General features: G+C 52.4%; 5 protein-coding genes and 1 non-coding gene across 6 annotated transcripts; 3 read left to right on the plus strand and 3 right to left on the minus strand.

The window, feature by feature from the left end:
• The first annotated feature begins 282 nt into the window (after window positions 1-282).
• Window positions 283-2973, plus strand: CAOG_05127 (hypothetical protein). The gene has a single exon (XM_004346762.2). The coding sequence runs from the start codon at window positions 527-529 to the stop codon at window positions 2858-2860; it is 2334 nt and encodes a 777-aa protein (XP_004346812.2). The 5' UTR covers window positions 283-526; the 3' UTR covers window positions 2861-2973.
• A 97-nt stretch (window positions 2974-3070) lies between these two features.
• On the plus strand, window positions 3071-5945 carry CAOG_05128 (phosphoglucomutase). The gene is made up of 9 exons (XM_004346763.2): window positions 3071-3217; window positions 3428-3545; window positions 3668-3849; window positions 3971-4184; window positions 4298-4456; window positions 4592-4715; window positions 4820-4983; window positions 5090-5241; window positions 5376-5945. Exons 1-9 carry the CDS (start codon window positions 3126-3128, stop codon window positions 5794-5796), a joined length of 1626 nt encoding a protein of 541 aa, XP_004346813.1. The 5' UTR covers window positions 3071-3125; the 3' UTR covers window positions 5797-5945.
• CAOG_05129 (DEAD box polypeptide 20) lies at window positions 5944-8281 on the minus strand (the record flags this gene model as incomplete). The annotated part of the gene is made up of 9 exons (XM_004346764.2): window positions 5944-6177; window positions 6248-6327; window positions 6400-6498; window positions 6590-6695; window positions 6776-6917; window positions 7016-7300; window positions 7434-7545; window positions 7625-7891; window positions 7978-8281. The coding sequence occupies 9 exons, from the start codon at window positions 8279-8281 to the stop codon at window positions 5944-5946; spliced, it is 1629 nt and encodes a 542-aa protein (XP_004346814.2).
• A 503-nt stretch (window positions 8282-8784) lies between these two features.
• Window positions 8785-8856, minus strand: CAOG_09636. The gene has a single exon. It is a non-coding gene; the product is annotated as a tRNA-Cys (tRNA).
• A 173-nt stretch (window positions 8857-9029) lies between these two features.
• On the plus strand, window positions 9030-11610 carry CAOG_05130 (hypothetical protein). Its single transcript, XM_004346765.2, has 7 exons — window positions 9030-9137; window positions 9688-9820; window positions 9967-10132; window positions 10222-10568; window positions 10651-10745; window positions 10832-10942; window positions 11016-11610. Exons 1-7 carry the CDS (start codon window positions 9054-9056, stop codon window positions 11418-11420), a joined length of 1341 nt encoding a protein of 446 aa, XP_004346815.1. The 5' UTR covers window positions 9030-9053; the 3' UTR covers window positions 11421-11610.
• A 73-nt stretch (window positions 11611-11683) lies between these two features.
• On the minus strand, window positions 11684-12766 carry CAOG_05131 (TATA box binding protein (TBP)-associated factor). Its single transcript, XM_004346766.2, has 4 exons — window positions 12569-12766; window positions 12144-12289; window positions 11999-12050; window positions 11684-11909 (listed from the first exon to the last, which is right to left on the minus strand). The coding sequence occupies exons 1-4, from the start codon at window positions 12749-12751 to the stop codon at window positions 11772-11774; spliced, it is 519 nt and encodes a 172-aa protein (XP_004346816.2). The 5' UTR covers window positions 12752-12766; the 3' UTR covers window positions 11684-11771.
• Window positions 12767-12858: the final 92 nt, after the last annotated feature.

A 12858-nucleotide genomic window follows, 5' to 3' on the forward strand; every position in this document is an offset into this window, starting at 1 on the left:
GGCTCCAAAGCGCTGTCAAAGCCAATCCCGTGTCAGCTCGATCGAACAAACAAACAAAAATTTGAAACGGTGTGTTGCATCCACGCTCGCCCCCAAAAACAAAACATTCGCTCTTCGCGCCTCCCGCCCCTCGCCCGACCCCATATATTGCTCGACTATTGCTAGCGTTCACATTGCAGGGGGGTTTGGGGCACTTGCGCACACTCACACGAACGAAAATGTGACTTGCTGTATTCCATTTGCAGGACGGTTGCATGAAACTGATTCACTCATTTTTTTTATATTTTTTTCCTTCTTTTTTTATTTTTTCTTTTGTTCTTTTTGGCGTTTCATCGCTCGCTTTCTCGCTCTCTCTCCTCGTCCCCTCGGCAGACTCGCGTCTGTGCACTGTGACAACACGAGCAACCTACTTCCAAGGACGCCGACAAGCCCTTGGCAACGGACAGCCTGAGAAACCAAGCCAGCCGAAACCAAAAAAAAAACCAAAAAAAAAAAACGCGGGAAAACGCCAAACTCATTTTCTCTCATGTCGTCGTGGCAGGCCTCCCCGTGCTTGCTCTCTCCAATGGCTGGCAGCCGTGCTGACTCTGCGAAGGCGCTCGTTTCTAACAGCACCAGCAGCAGCAGCAGCAGCTCTGCAGCGAAGACGCGCTCGCCTCTCATCGTCTCGCTGGTGGACGACGACGACGACGAAGCGCTCGACGCCATCGTCCACCAGCCTTCACGCTCGCCGCCGCAGCAGCAGCAGCCGCAGCAGCTGCCACACCAGCATCGGCGTCACACAGAGCCTTTGATGACGTCTACCACTGTTGCACCAGCACTGCACACTCATCCAGAGCGCAGCTCGCAGTCTGTCTTGCTCTGGGACAACAAAGACGCCGCCATGCTGCTCAAGACGAATGCAGACGCTCCAGAGTGCCCAAGCTCGCCACCATCGAGCTTTGAGGCGTTTCTGCGCTCTGCTGTGAAGAATCATGGGCAGAGCGAGGCCTCTTTGAAAGCGGGACAGACGGGCCTTGAGCTGAACGATTTCTTGCTTTTGGACGAAGCGGCCGACTTTAACGACTTTGTCGATCTGGACCTCGCTTTCGACGACCATCTCGACCCCGAGCCTGAATCACGGGTCGATGATGATTCGCGTGAGCGACGATCCCGGTGTGCTCCGTCGTCCAACCTGTCTGCCCTCTTTGAGAACCTCGAAGACGAAGGTTTGGACGCCGACGCGACCACGAACAACGACTCTGCCCAAGTGGACCTCGCTCTGAACGACACGACTCCCCTTGAGCAGCTGCCGCCGAGTCGTGGCCAGCTGCCGGATTCGCACGCACCAATTCCGCAGCTTGCTTCCGCACTCCCAGAGCTTGACGCGGAATCGTCGTTCGCTCGCACGACACATCGGCAGCAAACGTTCTTGCAGGAGGAGCATCAACGGCTGGCACCGCAGAAGCGGCAAACCAAGCGCCGTCCGAAGCCAACAGTTCGTTTTCGGCAATCCACGCTTCACCAAGCGCTCTACAGCCAGCACGCCGCATCGACCATTCCGGCAACGCATTCTGTTGCTGCCTCTGCCGCTGCTTACCCAAGACGCTACGCGCATGCGTTTGCCAAGGCAACAACGGTGGCTATGGAAGATCCCGAAGATCGTGATGATGGGCTGCTTGAGGCGGATGATCTCCGTGTTGATGGCCAAGAGCCCCTTGAGTCTTGGAAGTCGCAAGAGACGCACGAGACACACGACACGCACGAGCCACAAGAGCCACAAGAGCCACAAGAGCCACAAGAGCTTGAAGAACCTCAAGAACTAGAGTCTGCCTCTGCTCCGCTCAACCTAGCCGCTCACCGGCTCATCAACGTGCGGATTATGCCCACGTGTTCCCTCGCTTCCAACGGACATCACTCGACTCAGCGGGATATGAAAGAGGCGATTTTGCGCGCCAAGATGGAGAATCGGAGAATCATCAAACTCGCCAAACGCCGCTTTGAGGAAGAGAATGCTGCTCCTCCCAAAGCGCAGACGAAGCGCCCGCGCGAGCAAAATCAATCCTCGTCGAACGCTGAATCGGCCTGTGACCGCCTTGTTGATGATGTGAGCTCGCATCCCGCCGAGAGTTTTGCCACGCCAAACCATTCACACCCGTCGAATCGCCCTGTTTCATCTGGGCCAGTGACACGACGAATGAGTTTGTCTGTTGCTGACGACGACGACAACGCGGCAATCTCTCGCAAAAGTCGGATCACCCAGGTCGAGAAAATCCCACTCCCAATTGTCGAGGATGCCACTCGTGTGTACCGCAAAATGCCTGTGCTCATGAGCGCTCACCATGCCAGCTGCATCGATCAACTCGAGGCCTCTGTACCGGACGATCCAGAGCTTTTGCATGCCAATGCGTACGATTTGAGCAAAGTGGCTTCCGGTCGATCCCACCGGAAGAACGGCCCTGATTCTCATCGCCAAGCCGGCGATGCTGTGTTGTGTGTTGGGACTGTCACCGACCAGCAGCTTGTTTTGGCGTACGCACCCCACTGGCAGAATTTTCGGGAGGCCTTGTTGAAGGAGCACGTTTCGCTGCCCGACTGCAAGCTCATGGGCCTCTCACGCCAGGCCGCCTGCAACCTCAGAAACTTTGACAACATCGCTGAAGCTGCGTACAAGCTTTCTGGCTCGCCGCTCTCGTACTTTCGGCTTGTCCTGAACGACCGCGGCAGTCTCTTTTGTCGGTACAAGTATCACAGCATCCGCTTCCAGTGCTGTGCATCCATTTACCATCGTGCATTCCAGTATACGACAAGTGGACTCGTCCCTTTCTTCATTGTCTACGACTATTACGATCCTGCCCTCAAGCCCAGCGAGTCGATTTGAGCTTGAGCCGAACGTTGTTGTTGTTGTTGTTGGATCTTGTTAGATCTTGTTGGATGCTGTTGTTGTTGAAAGAAAAAAATTGTTGTCATCGTACAAACTCGTTTGCTCCTTACTGAAGATCATCAACAAACAAACTAAGCAGTGACTGCATTTTGAAACGTTTTTGGATTGAGCGTGTTGTCAAACTCATTCATCTTTTTTTTTTTTTTTTTTTTTTTTTTTTTGTTTGCAGATTTCGATTGTTTCAAACGCAGCAACAGACACAATGTCCCTCTCTCCCGTCGCAGCAGCAAGTGCACGCCATCCCAAGCCTGAGACTGCCGTCTTTGAGTATGGCACAGCTGGCTTCCGCATGAAGTGAGTTCGTTCTTGCCGAGTAGGAGCGCGCGATTTGTTCGTCCTCGCTTTGAGGGACGGCTTCCTTTCACACTCTGCTCCTCCTCCCTTTTTTTTTTGTTTGGCTCTGTTCATTATCGTCATCAATGTGCTGTTTGTCGTTTTCCTCTTGTGGTGCGGGACGGAGCACTCAAACCCGGTCGTGCGTTGCTGGTTATCGTTTGCCAATAGAGCCGCAATCATGGATCCAGTCGTGTTCCGCGTCGGCCTGGTCGCAGCCCTGCGTTCTCGCGCGCTTGGTGGCAAGATTGTTGGCACCATGATCACAGCCTCGCACAATCCCGAGCCGGTGCGGTGTTTTTTGCTGGCGTGTTGTGTGGATGGCTGGCACTGAGGGCTGCTATTTGACTCGGTCTGGCTGCCACGCTCTCCTGCTTCTCACGTTCCGCTTGCGTTACCCGGTCAACACAGGACAATGGCGTCAAGATTGTTGAGCCGCTCGGTGAAATGCTCGTGCCGCAGTGGGAGAGCCTGGCCACGCGTGTCACCAACGCGGCCAACGGTGATTTGGACGCCGTTCTGGCTCAGATTGCGGCCGAACTCAAGATTGACATGAACATTGTGCCACGCGTTATTGTCGCTCGTGACACTCGGTATGAAAACGCCCGCGCAGTTGATCAGCAGGCAGGGGGGGGGGCGGGAATGATTCTGTGAGCGAGGATGATTGACGAATTTCTTCCCGTTTCGCTTTTGTTTGCTTCAATGTGCGAACAGTCCAAGCGGCCCCGCACTGGTCGCCTCTCTTGTGGATGGCCTTCGAGCGCTGAACGCGGAGGTCATTGATGCAGGAGTGCTCACGACGCCCCAGCTGCATTACTTGACCCGTACTCGCAACGAGCAGCTTGCCAACACGCATCTCTACGGTCAGCCCACAGAGGACGGCTACTTTGACAAGCTCGCCCATGCTTTTAACAAGCTGATTGCTTCCGTGCGTTTTGTTCATCTCTCTTTGTCGTTCTTTTGGTTTGTCATTTCGTTCTTCTCGTATTGACTTGTCATCCTGACCTCTCGGTCCTTGCTGCCTGTCAATGCCCCTCATAGGCGGCTTCTGGCAATCCAGACTTCAAGCCAGCTTCGCTTTCCGTCGATGGTGCCAACGGAGTCGGAGCTGGCGCCTTCCGCACCCTCATTCCCCGCATCTCCTCGAGTCTTGCGGCCGAGGTGGTCAACGATGGCTCAGCTGGCGCTCTGAATGACAAGGTTGGATGTATTTCACAGAGATGCTGCTTTGTGGCTTTTGAAGGTGACCTGCAGCAATTGAGACTGATTCCGCCAGTTGTTTTTTTGTTGTTTTTTTTTTTTTTTTGTTTGAATTTTTTCTGTATCTGTGCGCAGTGCGGTGCAGACTTTGTCAAAGTTCAGCAGACCTTCCCATCTGGTGTGACTGTGCGTCCCGGTGGTCGCTACGCGTCGCTCGATGGTGATGCTGATCGTATCGTGTACTTTTACGCCGACCAAGGTGCGGAGTCTCACAGCGCTTTGGGATTGAAGCGACCCTGACATTGCATTGATCGCCTTGTGTTTCTTCTGGTGCTTACTTGGCGCACGCTTCTGTGTGAACAGAGTCCAAGTTCCATCTGTTGGACGGTGACAAGATTGCCACTTTGGCCGCGGCGTTCTTGATCGATCGCCTCGAAGCTGCTGGCATCCGGCAGGGTATTACCATTGGTGTTGTCCAAACTGCGTATGCCAATGGCAGCTCGACACAGTATCTGGAGAAGGTTTTGGTACGTTCGACTTTGCGCATTGTAACTCATCCCATCATCACCATTCATATTGCGTCTTACTTCCTCCGTTGCGTGGGTCGATGTCGCATGGCTCTTGTGCGTGTAGGGTGTTCCTGCTCCCTGTGCCAAGACGGGTGTCAAGCATTTGCATCACGAAGCTCTTGCTTACGATATTGGTGTCTACTTTGAAGCAAACGGCCACGGCACGGTCATTTTCAGCGACCACATGATTCAGGTCCTTGATGCCGGCTTGGTCAGGTGAGCCTTTGCTTGCGACCAGGATTCGGTGATGGTTTGTGTGTCCTTGTATGTGTTGCTGATTTGTTTCTGGAATTGTTTGTTGGTTGTTTTTGTTTCTTGTTGGGGTTTTTTTGCTCTTCATCCGCCTTCAGCGCCAATGCCAGCACTCGTCAGGCCCTCCAGGACTTGCGAAACTTTGTGGACGTGATCAACGTGACTGTTGGCGATGCCATCTCCGACCTGCTGATGGTCGAGGCCATTTTGGCTTTCAAGCACTGGTCGCTCGATCAGTGGGACGCTCAGTACACTGACCTGCCGAACAAGCAGCTCAAGGTCGAAGTTCCAAACCGTGCCCTCTTCCAAACCACCAATGCCGAGCGCGAGCTGACCAGCCCCGCGGGCATGCAGGCTGAAATCAACAAGCTTGTTGCTGCAGTCCCGAAGGGTCGCTCGTTCGTTCGGCCCTCGGGCACCGAAGATGTTGTGCGTGTCTACGCTGAGGCTGAGACACGAGAGCAGACCGATGCTCTTGGTCAGGCCGTCGTTGCCCTGGTCCGACAGTTTGCCAAGTAAACTGGTTTTGTTCCGATCTTTAAACTGCTTTTGTTCCGATCTTTAAACTGGGAAGAAATGACTAAAGAATATTAATTACTATGAAAAACAATAATAATGAGTCTCAGACTGCGGATGCTATCAGACTGCGGATGCTATCGAGATGTGTTATCCGGCGCAAGCCGTGCGAACGCCGACACTCGTCCAGTCGTGTAGGTGCCGCGTCTGGGCGAGGATTCGATTGAGTGGTCGGACGATGGCTCTGAAGAATACGTGCCGGTGGTGATGGTTTGCGGCTTGACGATGCTTCGAGTAAGTGCCACGAAGGGGTGGTGGGTTTGAATGCTTGGCAGGTTTGGGACGAATGGCAGCCTCCGTGTATAGGGTTGAGCGCTCCTCGCTCTGTTACAGTTTCGAAGAGTTGGCAATTCAAAAAGAACGAAAGTCATTGCAGCTGGGGCAAACTGCGTACAGTGAGGTTGGCCAACTTGGTTTCCGCAATCTTTTCGGTTTCTCCCAGATCAAAGTGATGCAAAGTATTTGGCATGGTTTCTGTTTGGCAATGGTACAAATTGCGTCGTGAGAATTATTTGACGCATGTCCCCTCGCAGAGCGACAAGTTACCTGGAAGATCAGAAATCTGCGCATGCAAACTGGAAGCAAAGTCGTTGAGCTGGTCGAGCTCGGATGCCAGGAGAAGTGTGATGGCGATTCCATAAGTACCTACCGCCGACAAAACAACAACAAACAGAACACCTCCCAGTCAATCCAGCACAACGGCCAAACCAATCCTCTCTCTCGGATTGCAACCTACCAAATCGTCCTGTTCGTCCGATACGATGGAGATACGTCTCTGGATCTCGAGGAAGATCAAAGTTTATGACAAGATTGATGCGATCGACATCGATGCCACGAGCAATCTAACAGCACAAAATAACGAAAACTGTGAGTACAAATTGTTCAGAGCGCATCAAGTTGTCCTCGTCGAGAACGCGCGTACAAGATCAGTCGAAACGAGAACTCTCAATCGGAACGAGCGCAGCAACTGCATGACGTGCAACCGCTGAGCCTGGTCTTGATCGCCTGAAATAAAAGTCGCTGGCCACTGCTCATCACAGAGTCGAGCAGCCAGATTGTCGGCGCTTTGTGGGAGTGGCAGAATGATGATGGTTGTGTCAGTCAGAGGGTCAGCAACAGTCAGTCAGTTGAGTACAGCACAAGCGCGCAACAATCAATGTACCTTGAGCGTGACCCGCAAAACACAACGCATTGATGAAACTGGACTTTGGAAAGTATTTCTAGGAGCGCGGTAACCTTGCTCTCTGTTTGCTGCGCTGGCAAGAGGCTCTCGCAGACGACAACACGCTTGTACTGGGATATTCCAGCCAATGTCGGGCGCTCGGGAGTAATGCGAACTTGCTTTGGATTGGTCATGTGGGATTCGAGCTGGCGAACAAGGCTTTCGTCTAATGTGGCAGACAAAGCGAGCACTTGCTTGGATTTCGGCAGCCCTGAAAAGATGGTGCTGCGAGAGTGTTGAAAAGTGAGTTCCATCATCGCGAGAAGGTCGGTAGACGAGCAGATATGTTCGTCTCACTGCGCGAAGGCATGATGGGTTGCCAATTCGCCGAAAAGATGAGAAAGTTCTGTTGACTTACTTGACGTGCGGCAGGCACGGCTCTTGTAGCAGTCGATCTGCCTCGTCCATGACAAACATTTTAATGCCTTGTGTTGGGAGCCACTTGGCCGTGATCAAGCCCATGAGGCGTCCTGATTTGCAGAGCAGCGGTTGAGAGAAGGGGAAGTTGCTTCACAGGTGAACAGAACTAACAACATGCGTGGCCTTTACCTGGTGTTCCCACTACGATATGACTGACTCGTGCACTCGGCTTGTCGGCCGCACTAGCCGTACCACCGATAAAGACATTGCATTGCAGTGGTGGCTTCATTTTCTCGCCGATTGACTTGACTACGTCGCGAATTTGAACGGCGACCTCGCGCGTTGGAGCTACAATCATTACTTGTGGGCCAGCAATGCTTGTATCGACTGCTTCTAGTGCAAGTACGCTGAATACGCATGTCTTGCCTGTGCCATTCTTTGCTTGGACGATCAGATCTGCAGGAGCAGGCGGATTTCAACATGGGTTTGGTCATTCTGAGCAAAAAGGGGGTGACAATTTGAGGGGTGAGCCTGGAGCCTACCTGCACCGGTTTTCCCGATCGGAATGGCATGCGCTTGGACAAGTGAAGGGCGAGTGAATCCCGCAGCGCTCAGGCCTGCGAGCACGGGCGCGGATAGCAGCATGGCCTGAAACGACGTCGCGACGAGTCCAGCGTCGCTCACAGTGCTTCCTGCGCTGCTGCTGGTCCCCGCGTTGGAGCCAGACTGGTGTGTGCTTATATCTGCGAGAATGTCGTCGAGGAAGCGAGCGCGGAGAGGGCGATCGGCCGCATTGGGTTGCGCTGAATCGACCGCGCTTTGCCCGCCAATGTCATGAGCGCGCATTGAAATTGGGAGTGTGCCGATCGTCGAGAGCTCCAGTCAACGTTGATCAAATTGCTTGAAATATGATTTAGTTTTGTAATTTCATGGTGGATTGGGCGAAACGTTGACTGGGAGCTGTGAAAATGGGATTTGAGGTCGGGAGCTGGTTGATCCAGTCGAGTTGGACCGATGCGAGTTGCTCGCTTGAGTGATAGAGAGTAGAAGAATGCTGTGTCAGAATTGAGTGTTGTGTGGTTTCTGGGGGTCGGTATTTGAATATTGGAAATGTGAGCAAATGCTGAATTGCGTTGCAAAAGTTATAGTTTGAAGCTCGGTGAACACATGAAATTGAACAAAACCAGCAAACTCGAAAATTTCGCCCTCCAACTGCTCTACAAACCAAAACGCAACAAAAACCAGAGTATCATTAATACAAAAACACAAAAAAGAAACAAAGGATGACCCTCAAGTGCGCAGCAGGAACGAACCGAATCCAAAAAAAAAAAGCAAAAAAAAAAAAGGTGAGGAGCCAACGAAAATCGAATTCGTGACCCGCTGATCTGCAGTCAGCTGCTCTACCGCTGAGCTATGGCTCCATATCAACATGTTGTCAATCTTGGGCACAGATGCTTACGAGTGATACTCCTGAGTGATCTGAGAATCATCGATCATTTTTCGCTGCAAGATTTTCGCTGCTGGCTCGATTTCATCACACCAACCCTCACCAAGCCGCCCCATCCCAAGGTTTCATTGCTCCAGTCCATCTTTTTTTTTTCTTCTTCAACCCTTTCTGATGAAGCTTCTTCTCGTCGTTCTTGTCGCGCTGCTCGGCTGCGCAGCAATCCCAACAGCGTTCGGCGCCTACTGCAATGGCAAGGTACGACCCCAATCGCCGCACCCTTTCGCCCGCTCGTTTCGTTCTTTGTTCTCGCATCGTTGCTCGGGTCGGACAGCCTCGCTCGTTGTCTCGGAGAAGGAGTAGCGGAGCATTCGTCCAATTGGGGCACACAAACAAAATGGCTTGCGCAGCGAATGGCGCCATTTCGCCCTGTTTCTCCCCCCCCCTCACCACACTCTACACACAATCGTACCCCCATCAAACTCACTGCAGTGTTGCGTGATGAAAAGGATCTCGCTGCTCATCCGCCTTCAACAAGCATCCATTGGAACTGCTTTGTATTTTTATTTTTTATATTTTTGTTTTTTGTTTTGATCATCTTTGCCGCTCTCTTCGCGACTCTCTGCTCGCTCACCGTCCGCTCACATCTCCGCATCCCCTCAACCATGCTCATACAATGACAAAAACCCACTCAACACAACCCCCCCCCCCGACCACCCGCTGGAGACAATGGCGCGCCATGCTCACTTTCTCCTGATGTGGTTTTTTTTTTTGTGTTTTTTTTTGATCCATCCTCGCCTTCCTGCAGCCGAATCCTGACGCCCAGCCAAACACGCTGCCCATCACCACGAGCGCACCCGTGCTTGTCCGCTCAATCACAAACGCCAAGCTCTTCATTGCCGGCCAGGGCGACGACCAGTTCAACATTCTCCACGTCTGGGGTCGGTGAATCTTGACGCGATCGCTTTTTCGACCCGCTCCACATGCCGCTAACCTAACGCACATGCTGGATTTTGGCTTTGGCTTTTTGATGGTGCTATTTTTTGGCGGCACCGATTTCTTTGTAACAAACAAACAAAACAAACAGGCTCTCCGTACGAGATGGGCTATGCTCATGGCTCGATTCTCAAGGAAGAGGCAAGCGAGTTTGTCCTCGCTGTTTGGGCGTACCTCGTTGGTCAGGCTGATTCCGCCATCAATGGCACCGCTCACAACCTGCGCCCATGGATGGTCGATCTCATTGCCAACTTTGGGTGCGTTGATTGTTGCTGCACGTTCAAATAGTTGCATTGTTTTTTTTGTTTGCACATTCTTGTTCACCGTGACTCGCATCTTTCCCCAGCCTGGACGCGGCTCTCGACCTGACGTTCGATGCCACCAACCCTTACACTGGCTCGTACTTTTTGGACGAGATGCACGGCCTCGCCGATGCCACCGGCTTGGACTACAAGATGATTCGTCGCGTTCACATGATTGGCGAGCTGACCAAGGGCGGCTGCTCCATGTATGGCGCCTGGGGCAAGGCCACTGCGTCGACAGGGAAGCTCTTCCAAATGCGCGCCCTCGATTGGGATGTTGACGGCCCGTTCAAGGATTACCCTCAAATTACCGTTTACCACCCCTCCAACTCGGACAATGGCCACGCATTTGCCAACATTGGCTGGACTGGCTGGCTTGGCTCTATTACTGGTACGTTTGGGGGGGGGAGGACGGGAGTAATTGGTCGTATCATGCAGTTTTCACAGCAAACTGACTTGTTTATGGCCCACAGGCTTCTCGTCCGTTCAGACGGCCATTTCCGAGATTGGTGCCACCTACTCTGATGCATCCTTTGGATCCGACTCTCGCTTTGGTGTTCCATTCACTGTAAGACCGTCCTGAGAAGAACTTGTGTGCTTGATGGTTTGTTTGTTTTCGAAAGTGTTTTGCTCACGATCGACCATATGCCACAGTTCTTGCTCCGTGACATCCTTCAGTTTGACCAGACGATTGATGACGCGCTCAACCGCATCACCAACGCTCATCGCACCTGCTCCTTGATTCTCGGTGTCGGCGATGGCAAGGTACAAACAGTGTGCTGATCTTCCGTTTGAATACGTTCGCTCACCTGGCTTTGCTTTGCTTATTCTTTGACAGCTCAACGAGTTCCGCTCCGTCCAGTACTCGTATTCGGTTGCCAACATCTTTGACGACCAAAACATGCAGCCGTACAACGAGACCTGGCATCCGCGCATCGAAAACATTGTCTACTACGGCATGGACTGGCTCTGCCCGAACTATGACATTGTTCTCGCTCGTCAGCTGACCAAGCACTACGGCAACATTACGGCCGAGGTCACCATCAACGACATTTTGCCGATCGTCCAGACGGGCGATCTCCACATTGCCGTCTACGACCTGACGGAGCAGCTGGTGCACGTTGCCGTTGCCAAGCGATCGACTGGCACCGGTGCCCCGCTTGCTTACAACCGTGCGTTCACTCGCTTGAGCATGACGGCGCTGTTCCAGGAGCCTGCACCGACCGCTGCGGAGCACCTTTGAGGCGTTTTTTCAGTGTTTTGTCTTGCTCGCCCAGCAACCGCGGCGTCTGTTATCACTCAACAACAGATCATGTTTACTTTTCGATTTCCAAGCTAAATGAGTTCCTTTTTGTTTTGGCGGTCGAGCGTTTCACTGGGCGACTAGGAAGTGTCGCTTCTGCATGAAATTCCTTTTGTTTCGACGATCGAGCGTTTCAATGGGAGTGCAGATAGAGTGTCGCTTTCTATGCATGTCACTCTCATTTCATCAAGCAGGTACAGGAATGGCAAAGGGAATAACGCACCACCTTCTAGCTCTATTTCAAGAAATACAAAATCAACTAACACAAGGACATGAGACTGTCGCTCGACTTTAAGCATGCTTGAGCTTGTACTGAGCAATCCATTCAGAAATGGTCTGCACATTCTGCTCCATCTGCTCTGTCGTGTCGTTCTCAAGGTGAAGAATGATTTCTGCATCGTACGACTCGTGCGCTTCTTGAAGAATAACCTGATGCAGCAACGACATTTTCATTTGTCAGCAAAAAGTTTGTCCATCCAATCACCCAACATATCAAGCCATCACCCAACGCCATGTACCTGCATAATCTCGCTCTCAACGTTGTCGCTCAGCTTCTTGCCAGTATATCCACTGCACAAAAACAACCGAAATCGAGTCAGTATGCAAACCGATTTCTTGCTCTTTTGGTCGCTCAACTCGTGCAAAATCTCCATTCGGCATTACCGAGCAGACAGGCGATCATAGAGCACAGTGTTATCGGCACACAGGACGACGACGAGGTCAAACCATCGCTTTGGGAAGAGTTCGCAGCCGTGGTAATCAACAATCGCACCGCCGGGATGCACAAGCGGCTCGAGCTCGTCCAGCAACTGCGTGTCAGATCAAAAATGTTCCACCAAAGCACAAAAACATGTACACAACAGGATGAGTTCCAACAGCTCGACAATGGCAGACGAGTGCATGAGTGGGAGTGCAAGTTTGGACCATGTGTGTGCCGGATCCAACAGCGACCAAATCCCCAAAACTGCCTGCCCAGTCAGGTCCGGCTCGCCCCCACCCCCAGCACTTTGACGCTCTGGATACTCGAGTTAGTTCCCTCGTTGAGCGCGACAGAGCGAAAGCGTTGGTCGTTGCTTCCAAAAGCTTGCCTTGTCCTCGTTCAGCACATGCGTTTGGTACTCTTCGTCCCAGCCGTCCAGCATGTTGCCGTCCTTGGCCATCTGGCTGACATTGTAGTGCGGATAGCCAGTCGCTGCGGAAACCAGCTCACACAGAGTTGTTTTGCCAACGCCAGGAGTGCCGGTAATCAGAATGCTTGGTTGCGAGCGCATGTTGACAAAAAAAAGAGTGAGCAGAGAGGTCTGAGAGGATTAGGAAAAGGAGTTGGAACAAAGTAGTGCAAACAGTCATCGAGCACATAAATAGATAGAAAGCGAGC

The sequence above is a fragment of the Capsaspora owczarzaki genome (genome assembly GCF_000151315.2).
Source record: "Capsaspora owczarzaki ATCC 30864 unplaced genomic scaffold supercont2.8, whole genome shotgun sequence".
Taxonomy (NCBI): Eukaryota; class Filasterea; order Ministeriida; family Capsasporidae; genus Capsaspora; species Capsaspora owczarzaki.

What these genes read in the sequence shown, in the direction of transcription:
- CAOG_05127 (XM_004346762.2), top strand. Translation starts at nt 527, where the DNA reads ATGTCGTCGTGGCAGGCCTCCCCGTGCTTGCTCTCTCCAATGGCTGGC.
- CAOG_05128 (XM_004346763.2), top strand. Translation starts at nt 3,126, where the DNA reads ATGTCCCTCTCTCCCGTCGCAGCAGCAAGTGCACGCCATCCCAAGCCT. An exon ending in ACAGCTGGCTTCCGCATGAA is followed by an intron (nt 3,218 to 3,427) that starts GTGAGTTCGTTC and finishes GTTTGCCAATAG; the next exon opens with AGCCGCAATCATGGATCCAG. An exon ending in AGTATCTGGAGAAGGTTTTG is followed by an intron (nt 4,984 to 5,089) that starts GTACGTTCGACT and finishes TTGTGCGTGTAG; the next exon opens with GGTGTTCCTGCTCCCTGTGC.
- CAOG_05130 (XM_004346765.2), top strand. Translation starts at nt 9,054, where the DNA reads ATGAAGCTTCTTCTCGTCGTTCTTGTCGCGCTGCTCGGCTGCGCAGCA. An exon ending in CAACATTCTCCACGTCTGGG is followed by an intron (nt 9,821 to 9,966) that starts GTCGGTGAATCT and finishes CAAAACAAACAG; the next exon opens with GCTCTCCGTACGAGATGGGC. An exon ending in TCGGTGTCGGCGATGGCAAG is followed by an intron (nt 10,943 to 11,015) that starts GTACAAACAGTG and finishes ATTCTTTGACAG; the next exon opens with CTCAACGAGTTCCGCTCCGT.
- CAOG_05131 (XM_004346766.2), bottom strand. Translation starts at nt 12,751, where the DNA reads ATGCGCTCGCAACCAAGCATTCTGATTACCGGCACTCCTGGCGTTGGC. An exon ending in TATGATCGCCTGTCTGCTCG is followed by an intron (nt 12,051 to 12,143) that starts GTAATGCCGAAT and finishes GTTTTTGTGCAG; the next exon opens with TGGATATACTGGCAAGAAGC. An exon ending in TTGAGAGCGAGATTATGCAG is followed by an intron (nt 11,910 to 11,998) that starts GTACATGGCGTT and finishes TTGCTGCATCAG; the next exon opens with GTTATTCTTCAAGAAGCGCA.